General features: G+C 64.9%; 2 protein-coding genes across 2 annotated transcripts; both read right to left on the bottom strand.

The window, feature by feature from the left end:
- Positions 1-1,132: 1,132 nt before the first annotated feature.
- Positions 1,133-11,603, bottom strand: VPS16 (VPS16 core subunit of CORVET and HOPS complexes). The gene is made up of 24 exons (XM_054172446.1): positions 11,360-11,603; positions 11,006-11,094; positions 10,821-10,918; positions 10,429-10,557; positions 10,028-10,172; positions 9,835-9,950; positions 9,343-9,465; positions 8,369-8,424; positions 7,830-7,919; positions 7,400-7,494; positions 6,800-6,876; positions 6,173-6,304; positions 5,939-6,066; positions 5,103-5,138; positions 4,820-4,928; positions 4,614-4,748; positions 4,411-4,519; positions 3,679-3,776; positions 3,496-3,600; positions 2,525-2,602; positions 2,200-2,369; positions 2,024-2,120; positions 1,730-1,833; positions 1,133-1,440 (listed from the first exon to the last, which is right to left on the bottom strand). Exons 1-24 carry the CDS (start codon positions 11,410-11,412, stop codon positions 1,296-1,298), a joined length of 2,517 nt encoding a protein of 838 aa, XP_054028421.1. The 5' UTR covers positions 11,413-11,603; the 3' UTR covers positions 1,133-1,295.
- A 617-nt stretch (positions 11,604-12,220) lies between these two features.
- On the bottom strand, positions 12,221-13,556 carry LOC128898455 (putative N-acetyltransferase 8B). Its single transcript, XM_054172449.1, has one exon. The coding sequence runs from the start codon at positions 13,521-13,523 to the stop codon at positions 12,837-12,839; it is 687 nt and encodes a 228-aa protein (XP_054028424.1). The 5' UTR covers positions 13,524-13,556; the 3' UTR covers positions 12,221-12,836.
- Positions 13,557-15,449: the final 1,893 nt, after the last annotated feature.

The following is a 15,449-nucleotide window of genomic DNA, read 5'->3' as shown; positions in this document are numbered from 1 at the left end:
CCCAGCCAGACCCCTGCCCATCCAGTCTAACCCGACCAGTTCAGACTGACCCACCTCGACCCACGCAGACCACTCACCCCCGGACCGTAACTCGATCCCTGATCGACTGCCCCCACCCAGCCCAGACCCTCACCCGGCCTGGCTCCCACCCTCCGGCCCGGCCTGACCTACCGGCCCAAGGGGACGTCCCCTCGGCCCCGATCGCCGGCCCGGCCCAGGGGCCGCCTGCAGCCTCAGCCCTGCCCTGGCTCCGCACCGCGACCCCTACCCAGCCTGACCCCCACAGCCTGGGCCGCCCCACCCAGCCCGACCCCCACGGCCCGGCGCGACCCTTGCAAGCCGGACGGACCCTCCCTCCGCCCCCAGCTAATCTTCTACCCCAGCCCGCGCCCAGCCCTCGCCCCGGCCCCCTCACCCCCTCATCCCCTCACCCCGACCCCCTCCCCCCGGCCCCCTCCCCCCCGTCCCCCGGCCCCCTCACCCCCGCGGCCGCCCGCCCCGCGCTGAGCGTCGCCATCTCTGCCGCCCCACAGTGCACCGCGGCTGGGGGCCGGGCCCGGCCGGGCGCTGCGGCGCCGCCTGGCGGACGGCGGCGGCCAGAACAGCCCCAGCGCCGAGACCCCTCTCAGGAACCCCCCGAGTGTCCCCCAGGGACGCTCCCCGCTAAAGTCCCCCCCGCTGTAGCATCTTGGGTGCACATCCAGTGTTCCGACTCGAGAGCTCCCCCCTGGAGCCTGCTCCGGGCCTGCCACCCCCTTCCCCCCACCCCCTATGACTGCCCTACAGCCCCCTCCCTCCCCTAACCCTGGCCCCCAAGACCCCCCCCTACAGCCCCTGGCCGGGGGTGCCACGGGAGGTCATGCATTTCCCACCGACAGTCAGGACAGCGAGCTCTTCTCTTTATTGAACAAGAAGGGAGAAGGTGGGGGTCACCCCCGCACCACAGCGGGGTGGGGGTCACCCCCGCACCACAGCGGGGTGGGGGTCACCCCCGCACCACAGCGGGGTGGGGGCCACCCCCGCACCACAGCGGGGTGGGGGCCACCCCCGCACCACAGAGGGGTGGGGGTCCCAGTGCTGTATTTCATAGACACCTCAGCCTTGGGCAGTGTGATGCCAGCACTGCTGCAGGCCATGGACACTCCTCTGCCACCCTTCTCCCCAGGCACAGACACCCCTCAACAAGGGGGAGGTGTAGGGGGTGCAGAGTCCCAGGAGCACAACGAGGAGCTGGAGATGCCCCTGGAGTGAACAGTGGGCAGGGGGCCAAGGCATGGCCCCCCCAGAAACGGAGCTCACTTCTTGAGGAGCTGGGCACGGGCCCGATTCAGCTTCTCAGCCACAGCAGCGTCGGTGCCAGGGCTGCACTTGGACAGGACGAAGTTCATCTCTGTCTCGTTCTTGTGCTCGATGGCCGCCTCAGCTGCCTGGTCCAGGTCCCTGCAGCAGAGCCAGGCAGCTGGGGAGGGGGTGGGGAGAGAACAGGACACTCCCCTAGCCCCAGCAAGGGCAGGCTCCCTCCCCCCAGCCCTCGCTGGCTGCAGAGAACAAGGCTCAGGCTGTCCCCACCTGCTGTCTCCTGGGAGGTCTCATCCACTCCCAGCTCCCCCTGGGACCCCACTGAGTGCCCTGGAACCAACCACTCCCGGGAGTTTGCTCCCCCCCCGGTTCCCTCCCACCCTCAGCAGCAGCTGCCCCTGCCAGCTGCCCCCCGGGCCCGCTGCCGTACCCCACCAGGACGAAGGCCTTGACGCGCTGCTCGGGGGTGACGCGGGGAGCGTACTTCTTGGCCTCGTAGCGGTTGTGGTGCTTCACCGAGATCTCCACAAAGGGCTGGAGAGCACAGAACCAGGTGGCAGGGTGGGGTGGGGGTGGGGATGTGGCTGCTGGGACCCCCCAGCCTCAGCCCTTACCCCATGCCAGCCTGCTCAGGCTGCTCCCTGCAGTGCCCTCCTGCTGCCCCACGGCACGGCTCAGCCCCACAGCTCCCCCGGGCCCCCTCTCCAGCAGGGAAAGCTCTTACCAGGTACCCAATGGGCGACTTCCTGCTCTTGGAGAACTTCTCCATCTCCTCCCAGTCACCACGGGTGGCCAAAGCATTGATCTTCAGCCACCAGTACCTGGGGAGAAAGGTCAGGCTGGCTCCTCCAGGTGCCAGGACCCTGCCGGCCTCCACACCCAGCCCCACTGGGGACCGACCTCTTGTCAGGGATCTTGAATTCCCGGTAGAGCTGCTCAGCTCGCTTGTGGTGGCCATCCAGGATGAGGTTGGAGACAGTGTCATGCAGGGAGAGGTCAAGGTAGGGCTTGTCAAAGTCCTCCTGGAGGTGGCGCTGGAGCCGCAGGAGCTTGATCTGATCCTCCGTGGCCTGGGGAGCAAAGCACCAGCCTAGAGGTCCCTCCCAGCTCTGCCCGTGGGGTCCCCGCCCCAGGAGAACGATGGCAGGGGGACCCGAGGTGTCACATTGAGCCCTGCAGCCACCAGTGCTGCCCCCAGCAGCTCCCCAGCCCCAGCTGCACTCACCTTGGCAGCAAACTCGTTCTTGGCTTTGTAGTACTCGTCCAGGGCGTTCTGCAGAGCTCCGACTCGCCCTTCGATGCGCTGGGGACACAGCACAGCCCTGTCACCCCTGCCAGCATGCATGCCACTAGTGGGGAGGGGGCAGCACCCACAGAGCCCCCAGAGTGGGGCAGGAGGCATGTCTGGCGCCAAGGCACTGCCAAGGGGAAGCTCCAGCTCTGTGAGGCTTGGCTTGATAACCAGAAATCGGCAGAAGGCTGGGAGCTGCCCGGCCCTGGTGGGATCCTGACCTCCCAGGACCACCAGAAGGGGTTGGGTGTCTGGTAGCACAGAGCCCCCAGGGGACAATGGTGACAACTGCGTGCTCAGTTCTGGGCCCTTCACTCCAAGGACAGTGGGGTGCAGCAGCATGTACACAGAACGACAGGGAAGCTGCTGAAGGGCCTAGAGCACAAATCTTGTGAGGAGCAGCTGAGGGACCTGGGGGTGTTCAGCCTAGAGAAAAGGAGGCTGAGGGGAGACCTCAGGCTGGACATGAGGAACAATTTCTTCCCCTTGAGGACTGTCAAGGGCTGGCCCAGGCTGCCCAGGGCAGTGGTGGAGTCCCCATCCCTGGAGTGGTTTCAAAGCTGTGTAGATGTGGTGCTGAGGACCACGGTTCAGTGGTGCCCTGGCAGTGCTGGGCTAAGGACTTGATGATCTTAAAGGCCTTGGAGTTGTTTAGGTTGGGTATGAGTCTGTGGGCCCTGGGAGATGAAGTGGGGAGTGCAGACCCCACATCCTATGACCACCCTGAGCGTGGCGAGAGTGGGAAGCCCCTCTGGGTGTGAACCGGGGGCTCTGCACGGGGCAGAGGCAGATAGTGGGCGTGGAATTCCCCTGCCCCCCTGCCTTGGCTCTGCTGGGCCAGGAGGAGCCAGCCCAGCGCCACCAGCCCTCCCTCCTCGCCCCTCCTGCCGCTGCCAGGCGCCCACCTTCTCCGAGTAGCTGCAGTGCACGTGGAAGTTGCCGAGCTCCTGGTGGTTGTCGTCCTGGTTGTAGAGGTCCTTCAGCGTCTCCCGCTCCTGGTGCTTGCAGAACTGGGGGGGTGGCAGGAGGGGGTCAGGGCCCGTGGGGCTGAGCAGCTGCAGCCCTCAGGCCACAGCAGCAGCACCTACCTGGCGGTACAGGCTGAGGGCCACCGGCTGGTTCTGCAGGGTCATGAAGAAGGAGCCACGGTTGAGCTCGTACTTCAGGTGGAGCACCACGGTGTACACTGGGCCAGGGGGGTTCAGCAAGAGCAGGGACGAGCCAGAAAGGGACAGAATTGCTTGGGTGGGAAAGGACCTTGAGGATCTTGGGAGTCCAACCCTTCACCCAGCACTGCCAGGTCACCATGGCACTCGGCACCACATCTCCACAGCTTTGAAACCCCTCCAGGGATGGGGACTCCACCACTGCCCTGGGCAGCCTGGGCCAGGCCCTGACAACCCTTCCCATGAAGAAATTGTTTTTCATGTCCAACCTAAACCTCCCCTGGTGCAACTGGAATGGCAAAACCCTGCTGGGTGCCACAAGCCTGTCCCTCCCAAGCTGTTCCTGTAGGGTTGTCAGGGCCTTGAGACCATTTCCTCTTGCCCTGTCACTTGTGAGATCAACCTCAACCTCACTCCAACCTCCTCTCAGGGACTGAGGTTTTACTGCAAGCAGAGCTGCTTTCCCAGTGAAACCAAACCAGTCCTGGGAGGCAGCGCTGCGAGGGGAGCAAGGAGACCTCCAGCCCCATGCTGAGGGGCAAGCACCACCCTACAGGGCTCCAGCAGTTCCCACCCCTCTCACCCCATAAGACAAAGCTATGAACAAGAGCCCTCAGCCCCCTCCTGTGCTCTGTGCCCAGCCCTGGCCCTTACCCAGGTCTGTGTCCCCGCTCTCGATGGCTTTGCTGAGGGCCAGCTTGCTCCGCTTCATCTTCAGCAGCAGGGGGACCTGCTCCCCGGAGCGTGGCTCATACTCCAGCAGCTGCAGGTGGCAAGGAGGTGTCAGTGCAGCGTGACCCACTTGAGCCATCCCACCAGACAAGCCCCAGCCCCAGCCCCAGCCCCAGCCCCGAGACCTTGATGGCCAGCTCCGTCCGGCCGCAGTCGTAAGCGCGGGCAGCGATCTCCGAGTAGGAGATGCCCGGCGTGTCGCCCAGCTTCTGGTTGATGGCATGAGCCACCTCCTCATCAGTCTTGTCCTTCTGCTGCACCTGTGAGGGCACGAGAGGAGCGGTCTCTGCGCGGCCCCGGACGGGCAGAGCCCCCCGGGCCGCCGCCTCACCTTGTAGCAGGCCCAGTGCGCCAGGATGCGGCTGACGCCCTGCACCTCCGAGAGCCGCAGGTACTCGCAGATGCGGATGGCCAGAGGGTAGAGTCGCCGCAGCACCAGCCTGGGGGGGCACGGGGGGGGCTCAGCGGCACAGCCCTGAGGAGCTGGGCGGCTCGGCCAACCTCGCAGGGGGCTCGGAGCCCCTCAGCCCCCAGCCAAAGCGATGGGGACGTGGGAACGGGGACTGCAGTGTGGCTGGGGGCTGGGTCCAGGCTGTGCTGCTGCAGACACTGACCTGTCCAGCAGGACCTCAATGGTGAGCCTCTTGTATCTGTGGGGACAGTCAAGGGCCATCTTGGACCACAAAACCCCACGGAGTGCAAGCAGTGCGTGCTGGGCACCAGCCCCCCTCCAGCAGCATCCCTGCCTGGCACCGCCAGGTCAGTCCCACAGGGTCAGCTTGGCTCTGCCAGCACCACAGCCCAGCTCTGCAGGGCACGCTCATGGAATCATTTAGGTTGGAAAAGACCTTGAAGGTGGAGTCCAGCCATCAGCCCAGCACTGCCAGGGCACCGCTAAACCATGGCCCTCAGCACCACAGCTACACAGCTTTTAAACACTCTCCAGGGATGGAGACTCCACCACTGCCCTGGGCAGCCTGGGCCAGGCCTTTACAGTCCTCAAGGGGCAGAAATTGCTCCTCATGTCCAACCTAAACCTCCCCTGCACAACTTGAGGCCATTCCCTCTTGTCCTACAGCTTGTTCCTTGGGAAAAGGCACCAGCCTCCACCTGGACCCCAAACTCCTTTCAAGGAACCAGGAGGTCTCCCCTCAGCCTCCTTTTCTCCAGGCTGAACAACCCCAGGTCCCCTCAGCTGCTCCTCACAAGCCTTGTGCTCAAGACTCTTCAGCTTCCTTGCCCCTCTCTGGACACACTCCAGAGTGTGATGAGTGTAGAGGTCTCAACTAGGATCTTGCCATGGAACCTTGGCCCAGCTGATGCCCAAACCCTGCGGTGTCAGCAGCTGCCTCCACCCTGCGTGAGAGGTGGCCGCTCCAGCAGGGCCAGGAGGCCAAAGCGCACTGCTGCTGCCTGGGCCAGAGCCCGCAGCCCCGGCCCGTGAGGATACTGGGTGAAGGTGAGAGGGATGCCGATCTGGTAGTCGCGGATGGCGTTGAGCACCCGCAGGTCCTGGCACATGCGCACGAAGGCCTCCGGGGGGAACTTGTCGAGGAAGCACTTCCCAAAGGAAGCCGCCTGCAGGAAGAGGTGCGCGGTGCAGGGGCTGTGCCAAGCCGCAGCCTGACCCCGACCCGGGCAGGAGGCGATGCCTTCAGCCCCAGGCTCCCCGTGCCAGGCTCACCCTCAGCAGGGACTTCTGCGTGTCCGGCTCGTGCTCGTAGCCGGCCGCCTCGATGCACTGACTCACGGCCTCGGGCAGCAGCTTCTGGTCCTTGATCTCCCGCAGGTACTCATCTGCCTTCTGGCTCTCCTTCTGCAGGACAACAGGGCCCCTGGGGTGAGGCCTGGCAGCCCCCAGCACCCACCAGCACCTCTGGGACTGGCAGCCAAGGGAGCTTTTGCCCCAGCAGCTCAGCCCCAGCAGGGACCTCTGAGATCAGAGAGTCAGAAGGTCACAGACTGCCTTGGTTGGAAGGGACCTTTCAGGGTCATCCAGGTCAGCCTCCCTGCAGTGAGGTCAGACAGAGCAGGGTGCTCAGAGCCCCATCCAACCTGACCTGGAATGGTTCCAGGAATGGGGCACCTCCCACCTCTCTGGGCAAGCAGGGCCCAGGGTCACCATCAGCACAGAAATGCCTTCCCTCTCTCCAGTCTGCATCTCCCTCTCAGTTTCAAACCATCTCCCCTTGTCCTGTCACAGCAGCTTGTCCCCATCTTTAGTGTCAGAAAGACTCTCCCTGTCCCCATCACCAAGGGATAATGCTGGCATCAGAGCCATGCCAGCTGCCACGGGGACAGCAGGACCTACCTCATACTCCTTCTGTGCCTCCAGCAGAAGTGCTCCTGGGGCCATCGAGGCGATCTTGAAGATCTCCTGGCTGGCCTCTGCAGGGATGGGGGGTAAAAAAGCACAGATGAAAGGCTGCCCCAGCTGAGGGGCACCCAACCAACCCTGCCTGCAGCTCAGGACCACAGGAGAGCTCTGGGTGAGGAGCTGGGCAGAGCCATTGTTGATGTACAGCTCAGGGATGTTCTTCCTCATGACCCCACTCAACACCAATCCAAGGGCCCAAGAGACAAAGCAGGGACAGCCCTGGCTCAGGAGTGGAAGCTGCCAAAACAGGGGACCAGCACTGGCGTGATGCTGGGAAAAAACACAAAGCCCAATGCCAAGGGAGAAACCGGGTGTGGAGCCTGGCAGTGGATGGCTGGTGGGGCTCAGAGCTCGGCTTCAGAGCTCTCACCACCTCCTGAGCCTGCAGAAAGGGCTGGGCAGGCTGGACAGCCCCTGCCCCGAAGCAGAGCCCTGTCATGGGCCACAGCCCGGGCAGCGAGCCGTGCGGGAGGGACCTGCCCCTCCTGGCACAGAGGGGTGCCCCCCAGCCTCACCACCCTGCACCCACCTCACCTGGGATCTCGTGCAGGAACTCGTGGGAGCTGCGAGACAGGATCCGGACCCCGTCCAGCTCGGGCACCAGGTAGGAGTCCTCGTCCAGCACAAACCTGAGCTCCCCGCTAAGGGCTCGGGCACGAGAGTGGCTCCGGGTACAGCCCGGCCCCGCCGGGGCCACACTGCCCCTCCAGCCCTGTGCCCACGAGCCTGGGCCTCCCAACCACGCAGAGGCAGCAGGGTGTGGGATCAGCACTTTGGGGGCAAGAAGCAGGGGAGTGGGACTGGGGCTCAGCAGGGGCAGAGCTCCCAGCACGCTGGGGTTTGGGAACGATGTGACCAGCCTGGAGGGTCACTGCAGGGACACCAGTGTCTGTGACAGAGATGGCAGTGCCCCAGGGAGGTCTGCAGCTTGGGCTGGCAGTGGTCCCTCTTCCCCAAAGGATACTGGATGCACTCCTTGGAGTTCCCTGCCACCATCAGCTGCCGGTCCCAGGCCACCACCACGGCGCGCTGCCGGCTCCGGGGCCGCATGCACCTGCCGGGGGGCTCTGGCTTAACCCCAGCCCCACTGCGGCCTCCCCACGCCTGCAGTGGGCACCTCAGAGGGGCCTGATTGTCCCAGGGAGGCAGCAGAGTGGCCACGAAGCCAAGCAGATCCCAGCAAAGCCTCAGGGTACCAGGGGAGTGCTGGTGGGCATGGCCGGGGCCTGAGTGCTCTGGTGGGGACCTAAAGACCCAAGACTGCCCAAGGACCCTCTCAGCCAGACCCAAGACTTGCCCTGGGAGCCTTCCAACGAGCCCCAAGACCCATGACCAGCCCTGAGATCTCTCAGCCAGCCCCAGGACCCACGACCAAACTTGGGACCCCCTCCAGCCAGCCTCAAGGCTCATAACCAGCCCCAGCACCCTCCCAGCCAGCTCCAAGATCCATGATCAGCCCTGAGCCAGAGCCAGGCTCCATCATCTGCCCAGGGGCTCACTCACCAAACCATCTGCTTGGGAGGGGCTCGGATGCTGCTGTTGAACTCACAGAGCTTCTCCTGCGGTGGAAGAGAGAAGGGTCAGGGGGGCAGTGGCCACCAGGGCACCGTGCCAAGAGGAGCTGCCAAGGGATGAGCAGCACAGCCCAGAGCAGGCAGCACCAGAAGCAGGGGTGCCATGCTGTGAGTGGCTCCCATGGGAGCACCCAGCTCCGGAGGCCATCAGGACTGAGGCTGATGCAGCCAAAGGGCACTGTGAGAGCACTGAAACCAGGAGTGAGGAATGTTCCTCAGCTGCTGCAGGACACAGCTCTGCCTGCACAGGGGCAGAAGCTGCTTGGGCTTGAGACAGGGAGTCCCCATCCCTGGAGAAGTTTCCAAGCCATGCAGCTGTGGTGCTGAGGGCCATGGTTTAGTGGTGACCTGGCAGTGCTGGGCTGATGGTTGGGCTTGAAGATCTGAAAGGTCTTTTCCAGCCTAAGGAACTCCACGATTCAGTGATTCTCAGAGACCACAGAAGGCAGCCAGCACCTCATCCACATGAGCCCCACATGCTGGGGGAGGTTGCAGCATGGAATCACAGCTTGTGAGCAAGGTCCCAAGGTCTAAGTGACCACACCAGCAGTGGTGATGTGGCTGTAGTGGCCCAGGGCATGGTTCCAGGAGCAGCCAGTTTGGCTGTGGATGTCACAAAACTGTGACTGGCAAGGAAACAGCAGGTAGTGGTGGGCTGTGCAGCTGGGGGGAGTTTGGACAGAGAGAATGAGGTGTGAGGTCCAGAATCAGGCAAAGTGGGCAGCAAGGACCAAAACTCAGGTGAAGAAGACAGAAGTGATTGTGGACAGCAGTGAAGGTGACCTGGAGTCCATGGGGACCCCAGGAGACCTGCATGGACATCCCCTGGTGCTGCAAGCTGAGGAGAGGAGGAGTGGGCTAAGCCCTAATGCCCTGCCACAGGCAGGGACAGAGGACACTGACCTTCAGTGTGGCCAGCCCCATCCAGATGTAGCCAGTGTCAGTGAAGAGGGCCAGGCAGCGGTAGTTGAAGGACACAGCCATCTGCAGGTAGGCACCGGCGGAAGGGCTCATGCCAGGGGGGGTCTGGAGCAGGGAAGAGGTCTGAAAGTCACACCTGGGGACATGCCACACACCAGCACTGGCACTGCACAAGGGGCTGAGGATTGGTTACTTCCCACCCTGTGGCTGCTCAACCCTCACCCACAGCCAGGATGGGACCAGATGTCCCTGGTGTACACATCTGCCTGTGGCACAGCAGGAGGGAAGGCCTACAATGAGCGCTGGGGGCTGGAGAACATCCCATGGGACAGTGCTGGGCAGGGGAAGGACCTGCCAGCAAGGCCTGGAGGCTGGAGAACAGTTCCATGGGACAGAAGGGGACGCAGGAAGGATGCCCCAGTGAGTGTAAGGGGCTGCCCTGCTGCCCACAGCCAGCCACTGCGGCTCACTCACCACCACGGAGCAGGAGGTGTTGTCCAGCAGGTAGAGGTCCTGTCCCACCGCCAGCAGGACAATGGTGACTCTGTCCTGGGACAGCACGGCCCAGCACGAGGGGGGCTTCTGCAGACCTGCCAGGCACCGGTGTCAGGCCCTTGTGGCCAGCCAGAGCTGGGGCACAGGGGGCACGGGGGGCACGGGGACGCACCGGGAACCTCAGGCATTCTGCGCAGCTTCAGGTCGTCGATGTTGGTGGCCAGGGAGAAGCGCAGTGCCCCGGTGAGGATGGCCACGCCGGTGCCATACTCCGTGTGGAACACCTTGGCCTCCAGCACGTGGTTCTGCAGCACCTCCTGTGACACAAGGAGAGGGCTGGCTCCCACCAGCAGCCAGCCCAGCCCAGTGCTGCACTGCTGGGGGGTGTCCCAGCTCGGGCAGGCCCTGCTCCTGCACTGACACAGGATGGTTCCGGCTCCAGGGTTCACCAAGGTGGTTGCCAGCTCACTCCCCAGAGGCCCCAGGGGGCTGGGAATTGCTATGGGAGATAATTCTCCACCACATAAACCCAAGGCAGGGCAGCTCTGGAGCTCCCTGTGCTACCCCACTCACGTTGCCCATGCTGAAGTGGCGCTTGAACTCGCAGAAGAGGTTGTAGATGAGGACTGTGCCATCCTCCTGGATGCATAGCAGGTCCTCGCTGGCTGTCCAGCCCAGCTGCACCAGCTGGCCACTCTTCCACTGTGAGCAAGAGACACAGAGTCACAGAATCGTTCTGGTCTGAAAAGACCTTTCAGATCAAGCCCCAGCCCTTGGTGCCACCAGCAAGCCCTTCCGCAGCACCCCAGCCCTGCCCACAGGCTCATCGCTGCGAGGAAAAGGGAGCTCCAGCCTCCAGCGTTCCTTGAGAGGCAGCTGGGACTGTCCCAAGCTCTCTGGCACACCAGAGACCTCCAAGGAGGTGCAGCTCAAAGGAGGGGGCAGCCACCCCCAGGCCAGCTCACCGGCATGCTGGCCAGGAGAAGACCTGAAGCCGAGTAGATCTCCAGCAGCGGGCGGGCGCTGGGGGACTTCTCCTTGCGGGAGCTGTTCTTCAGCAGAGCTGCGGGTGGGAGGGGACAGGCTGTCAACGCGGGGGGCCAGCACGACCCCCGCCACGTGTTGCCAGGGGGACAGGGCCCATCCCTACCTATGGGTCCCCCGTATGGGGCAGCCGCCACCAGGCAGTCCCGCAGGTCCTCCTTCAGGCTCCACTCCATGGTGTACAGCTCGAACTTCCTGCAGGTGACGGAGGATGGATGGATGATGGACAAGAGGCAGACCAAGAAGTGGGGGTCCCAGGGTCAGCGCCTAACCCCTAACCGGCCCCAGCAGCCCCACAGCCCCCAGCCAGCCTCAAAGCCCATGGGCTGCCCTGGGACACCTCTTGGCCAGCCCCAAGGCCCACAGCCTGCCCGAGACCTCCCGAGACCCTCTGCACGGCCCCAGGGACGGGGAGCTGCCAGTACCGGTCCCCCCCCCCGCCCTTCCCGCCGCCCCTTACCGGTAGAAGGCCTCCTCGCCCAGAGGGTTCCAGTTTGCCGTGTAGCAGTCCATGGCGGCGGGAGGCGAGGGCACGGCACCGAGCGCCGCCGGTGCCGCGGCTGCTCCCAGCACTTCCGCCCACCCCGCGGCTACGCGACGCCGGCCCGGTCGCCGCCATTTTAAGTGAGGGCACGGGGAGGCGCAAGGGGACGCCGGCCCGCCGCCATCTTGAGTGAGGGCACAGCGGGTCTGTCGCCGCCGCCATCTTGCATAAGGGCACGGCCTCTCTCTTCCAGGCCCCGGGGCTGTCTCCGGGCTGTGCCCCGCCGCCGTTCCCCGCCGCCGTTCCCGGGTGACCTCCTCGCCGAGGGTCCCTGGTCTCCCTCTGTCCTCAGCACAACCGTATTCCTGTCCTGGGCACCCGGGCTGCCCCTGTCCCTGAGGTGTCCCCTGGCATCACCCCTGCGTAATGCCCACCGGCACCTCGAGGGTCCCTTGTCCCTCCTGCCCTACGGACAGGAGTCCTCTTGTCTTTTATCCGCAGGGTGTCCCCCAGGGTGTCCAGTCCCCATGGTGCCACCTATCCCCTAGCATCCTCTGTCACCACCCCTTTAACCACCACCTCACCCCAGCACCCTCTGTCCCCAGCACCGGCGTCCTCCTGCCCTGGTCACCCAGGGCGCCTGTGTCCCCCAGGCTGTTCCCTGTCCCCAGGGGACCCCACTGGGACGCCTGGGGGGGTCCCGTGTCGGGAGGCTGGCGGCACGTGCAGCCACGCAGGCACACCCTGACACGGGTGCGCACACACGTGTGCCAGCACAGGCACGCACAGAGCCCCGTGCCCACGCACAGCCCGCACACAGATGGGCACACCTGTGCCCGCAGACACGGCCCACGTGGTTTTACACAGGTCTCACTTTATTCATTACTGCTAGAAAACGAGGAAGGGACCCAGCAGCCTGGCCAGGCACAGCCATTGGCACCCCCCCACCTACCCCACCGGTGTGCCACCGCAGGGAATTGCACCCTGGGGTCAGAGTGGTGCAGTGGTGCCTCGTGTGCCATGCTTGGAGATGGCAATGGTGCTTGGTGTGCCAGGGCCGGTGTCGGGAATGCCACGGTTGTGCCTCATGTGCCAGGGCACATGCCCTGTGCCATGGCAGTTCCTCATGTGCCAGGGCTGGAGTCAGGAGTGCCACAGACAAGGATGATGCCACTGTGCCTCCTGTGCTGGTGTCAGGAGTGCCACAGCGGGGCTCCACATGCCAGGGCCCATGTCAGGAGTGCCTCAATAGTGTATCACGTGCCAGGGTTGGGTTCAGATGTGCCACGGCAGTGCCCCATATGCCAGGACTGGAATCATGGGTGCCATGGCGGTACCTCACATACTAAGGCTGGGGTCAGGAGCGCTGTGGCAGCACTTCACACACCAGAGCCAGGGTCAGAGATGCTGTGGCCACACCCCACGTGCCAGGGTTGGGGTGCCAGGGCAGTGCCTAGTGTGGCGGGGCTGCGGCGCTGCCGGGCAGGTCGTAGCGGTAATGGTAGACCTGGAAGCACACGATGGCGGCAAACAGCGAGGGGCTGGTGACTCCTACCTTCTTGAAGCCCTGCCCCTCGTAGAGCTGCTGGGCAGCCACCTGCACCATGGAGGTGGAGAGCACCACGGCCCTGAAGCCCCGTGCCCGGGCGAAGCGCAGCACCTCCCCGCACAGCGCTTTGGAGATGCCCTGCCCGCGGTAGTCCTTGCTGACCGACATTCGCTTCAGCTCCAGGGCCGCCCCTCTCTGCGCCGGATCCTCGGGGGTGGTCACGGCCACCATGCCCACCACGGTCCCCTTGGCCTCCGCCACCCAGAAGCAGGAGTCGGGCGCCCGCAGGTAGCTGCCGGAGATGTCGAGGAGGTCGGTGCTCAGCGCCTGCTGCACGTAGGTGGTGCTGAAGGAGCGGATCTGGACCCAGAAGGCCACCAGCGCCACCGCCACGGCGCCCAGCCCCAGCAGCCAGCAGCCGGCGGCCGCCCGCGCCCCGATGAAGAGGATGAGCAGCCCCAGCTGCGCCCGGGCCGAGCGCAGGAAGCGGCGGTAGCCGGCCGGGGCGTGCTCCAGGATGCCGCGGGCGAAGAGGCTCCGCACCGCGTCGTAGTCCTGCTCCCGGTACTGCCGGATGCGGTAGGACGCCATGGGCTACCGGCACCTGCGTGGCACAGGGGTGTCAGGGCAGTGCCCGCCTTGGATGGTGGACCCCGAAGCATCACCAGTCCCCGGGAATCACTGCCCGAGCACCACGCAGCCACCCCAGCTCCCCCTTCTCACCAAAGCCCTCCATCACCAGCCCTGTTGACGGTGTGCACCTCGTCCCCCCCGTGGGGGTCCTGCCCTGACTCCCCACCCCCAGTCCACCTCCCACATCTCTCTTTCCCCTTGGGATCCCCTTCAAGTACTCCATAAATCCCACAGAAACACAGAACTGTCAGGGTTGGAAGGGACCTCAAGGATCAGTCAGTTCCAACCCCCTGCCATGGGCAGGGACACCTCACACCACAGCAGGTTGCTCACAGCCACCTCCAGCCTGGCCTTCAAAACCTCCAGGCATGAGGCTTCCACCACCTCCCTGGGCAACCTGTGCCAGGCTCTCACCACCCTCATGGGGAAGAATTTCTTCCATGCCTCCAAGCATGATCATCTCACCCCAGTTTTCCTCATTTCCCCCCAGGGCTGTTGCCACATGGGGGTCCCCATGAAGGTGGAGGCAAAGTGGTCCCATGTGCCCCTGGATGGGACCTCCAAGTTTCATCTCACTCAGGCTGCAGGGAACGGGTTCAGGCTGGGACACCCAGCAGAGGGGAGCAGGGTCTGGGGGTGATAAAGGGAAAACCAGGAAGATCTAGGGGTGCCTGCCCCCTCCCCTGAACAATCCCAGGCCCCCCGACACACTGGTGGCACGGGCAGAAGCAGGCAGCTGCCTGGGTGCTCATCCTTTGCCCTGCGGTGCCACTGGAGGAGCAGGGCAAAGGTACACAGGAGGGGCAGGGGAGATGAGGGGCACAGAACCCCAGCGGGGGGCTGCTCAGCACATGCTGTGGGCTCACGGAGGGGGAGCTAAGCCCCTCCTGGGCAGAGAGGGACCCCGAGCCCTCGGGGAAGGGGTTGGGGATCCTGAGCTGCCAAAAACCCTGCGGGGGTCTGCACTGGCCTCGTTCCCGGGGGGCAAGGGAGAGCTTCTCCCTCACCCTGGGGTCCCTGCGCCCCCTTCCATTGGAGACTCCCAGTCCCCCCAACCTGGGCAGACTCGCTGTCCGTCCCCAAGCCCCCCCCCCCCCACCTGCTGCTATCAGACACTGCGGCTCCAAGCAGATCGGGGGGTGGCTGAGGGGGGATGTTGGGTGTCCCTCGCCAGACCCTAGGGGCCCCGCAATGCCCCCAGCACAGTGCGGGGCTTGCGGGGGGGGCTTTGTGTCCCCCATCCCCGGCCTGTGCCCAAGCTGCTGCCCAAAGACGCCGGCTCGGTTCCAGCCATCCTCTGCAGCCCTCTGGGTGGAGGGGGAGAAGGGGGGAAGGGGGGGGTCTCGTCTAGATTTAGGAAGGGGTGGTTCCGACGGTTGTACCCCCCCCAGCTTGGCCCTTACCCGCGCTGACGGCGGCTCCGGGGACGCAGCGAGCGCAGGCGCCGAGCGGGAGCGCCGCCCACGCCGGTACCGGGACGCGGTCACTAGCCCGTGCCGGGCGGGGTTTGGGGTCACGCTGCGGCTTGGGTGGGTAAATCCCGCGGCGGGGAGGGGGTGTGGCGGGGGGCACAGGCTTCAGCGCGGGCATGGGGAATGGCGAAGCCCCTCCCTCCCTCGCTGCTTATCGGGACCCTCATCGCTGCCGAAGGAAGGAGACTATAGAACCGTGGAACTGTTAGGGCTGGAAGGGGCCTCAAGGATCATCTAGTTCCAACCCCCAGATGCCCTGGCACTGGACCCCCGCGAGGGGGAAGGATCAATAGGGAGGGAGGGGCTGAGTGCATTTAACCCCTTGCTCAGAGCTGCTGTAGTCCCTAGCCCCGCTCCCTATGGCGCTGGCCCAGCTCAGCCCCGCAGGGGACTTTGCCTGGACCCAGCCCCA

This window comes from Dryobates pubescens, chromosome 23 (assembly GCF_014839835.1).
Source record: "Dryobates pubescens isolate bDryPub1 chromosome 23, bDryPub1.pri, whole genome shotgun sequence".
Lineage (NCBI taxonomy): Eukaryota > Metazoa > Chordata > Aves > Piciformes > Picidae > Dryobates > Dryobates pubescens.
The sequence above is the reverse complement of the archived record's forward strand: the minus strand, read 5'-3'. Positions and strand labels throughout refer to the sequence as shown.

Bases quoted from the DNA above. Each gene is read 5' to 3' on its own strand.
- LOC128898455 (XM_054172449.1), bottom strand. From the start codon at position 13,523: ATGGCGTCCTACCGCATCCGGCAGTACCGGGAGCAGGACTACGACGCG.
- VPS16 (XM_054172446.1), bottom strand. From the start codon at position 11,412: ATGGACTGCTACACGGCAAACTGGAACCCTCTGGGCGAGGAGGCCTTC. The intron at 4,929-5,102 runs GTCAGTGTCTGC...GTGCCCCCCCAG, and splicing joins ATTGAGGTCCTGCTGGACAG to GCTGGTGCTGCGGCGACTCT. The intron at 1,441-1,729 runs GTACGGCAGCGG...GCTCTGCTGCAG, and splicing joins AAGGCCTTCGTCCTGGTGGG to GGACCTGGACCAGGCAGCTG.